At 38.7% G+C, this 1,699-nt stretch overlaps 1 protein-coding gene across 1 annotated transcript in view; it reads left to right on the top strand.

The window, feature by feature from the left end:
• LOC107577394 (synphilin-1-like) overlaps nucleotides 1-584 on the top strand; it is a 10,604-nt gene extending 10,020 nt beyond the window's left edge. The window contains exon 7 of the mRNA XM_016263477.1: nucleotides 242-584. Coding sequence (XP_016118963.1) covers nucleotides 242-391 — 150 coding nt within the window. The 3' untranslated portion in view covers nucleotides 392-584. The remainder of the gene's footprint in view (nucleotides 1-241) is intronic.
• The last annotated feature ends 1,115 nt before the right edge of the window (nucleotides 585-1,699 follow it).

Raw genomic sequence — 1,699 nt, 5'->3', positions numbered from 1 at the left:
CACTCACTCACACACACACACACACACACACACTCTCACTCTCACTCACTCACTCACTCACTCACTCACTCACTCACTCACTCACTCACTCACTCACTCACTCACTCACTCACTCACTCACTCACTCACTCACTCACTCACTCACTCACTCACTCACTCACTCACTCACTCACTCACTCACTCACTCACTCACTCACTCTCACACTCACTCACTCACTCATCGATCACGTGTGTGTTACAGGAGCGGGTGCTGCTGTGGCTGCTGCAGTTCATGCAGGAACAGGCCATTTCTCTGGACGAGGCGGATCAGAACGGGAACACGGCGGTGCATGTGGCGGCTCAGTACGGACATCTCAGCTGCGTTCAGGTGCCACACCTGTTGCTCTGCTGAGAGACGCAGGGCTGTTAACACTGGCTCTCATTCACTGACCACATGACACACACATCAACCTAATCTGAGCACAAACGCTTTCCAATCAAAAGCTTTCGTGCTAAAAATGTTTTAGTGTTCATGTGATTTCAGTTGTTTCTATGTTTTTTCTAAATGCAGGATAACTACGCAAACATCACACACAAAATACACTGCCAAAAAGTTTGTGATCAGTATGTTTCTGAAAGAAGCCTGTCCTGCTCATCAAAGCTGCATTTATTTGATCAGAAATACAGTAAAAATTTTGAAATATTATTAGAATTTAAAACAGCTGTTTTCTGTGTGAATATGTGTTAAGCTGTAATGTATTTCTGTGATGTGCAGCTGTATTTTCAGCATCATTCCTCCAGTCTTCAGTGTCACATGATCTTCAGAAATCAGTATAATATGCTGATCTGCTGCTCAAGAAACATTTCTGATTATTATCAATGTCGTGCTGCACAATATTTTTGTGAAAACTGTGATGCATTTTGTTTTTCATTATTCACAGATGAATAGAAAGTTCAAAAGAACAGCATTTATTTGAAATATAAATCTTACAATAGAAAGCATTTTTGTAACTTTACTGTTACTTTTGATTCTTTTAATGCATCTTCAATGAATAAAAGTATACATTTCTTTCAAAAAAGACAGAAAGAAAAAACCACTGACCCCAAACTTTTGAACGGTGGTGTATATTGTTAGAAAAGATTTCTATTATAAATAAATGCTGCTCTTTTGAACTTTTTATTCATCAAAGAATCCTAAAAAAAGTGTCACAGGTTTAAAAATAATAATAATAAAAAAATAAGTATCACAACTGTTTTCAACATTGATAATACATCAGCATATTACAATTCATATGCAGAATTAATGTAAAATTCAGTTTTGATCACAGTAATAAATTATATTTGAAAGTATAATTAAACTAGAAAAACATTATTTTAAATAGTAATAAAAAAATATTTTCTGTAATTCACATAATTATTAGTGAATGAGACCCAGTGTTGACAACCTTTGAATACACTGATTAGACTAGTTCCCAAGACAGACGAACTTAGAGTGCTTACAATCATCCGGGTTTAAATCGCGCTCAAATTGATTTGATTTTGACGCAATATTTACACTGAAGCTCGCAGGCGGCCATGGTAAGAGGCATGACATTTCCCGACCAGGCGCCGAGTGCTGCCAATCACAGCACACACTGGCCCGGCTAACCGATCACAGCACACGCCGGCCCAGCTAACCGATCACAGCACACACTGGCCCAGCTAACCGATCACAGCACAC

Source organism: Sinocyclocheilus grahami, unplaced genomic scaffold (genome assembly GCF_001515645.1).
Source record: "Sinocyclocheilus grahami isolate Dianchi unplaced genomic scaffold, SAMN03320097.WGS_v1.1 scaffold5918.1, whole genome shotgun sequence".
Classification (NCBI taxonomy): domain Eukaryota; kingdom Metazoa; phylum Chordata; class Actinopteri; order Cypriniformes; family Cyprinidae; genus Sinocyclocheilus; species Sinocyclocheilus grahami.
Note: the sequence above shows the minus strand (reverse complement) of the source record. Positions and strands in the feature narration are given on the sequence as shown.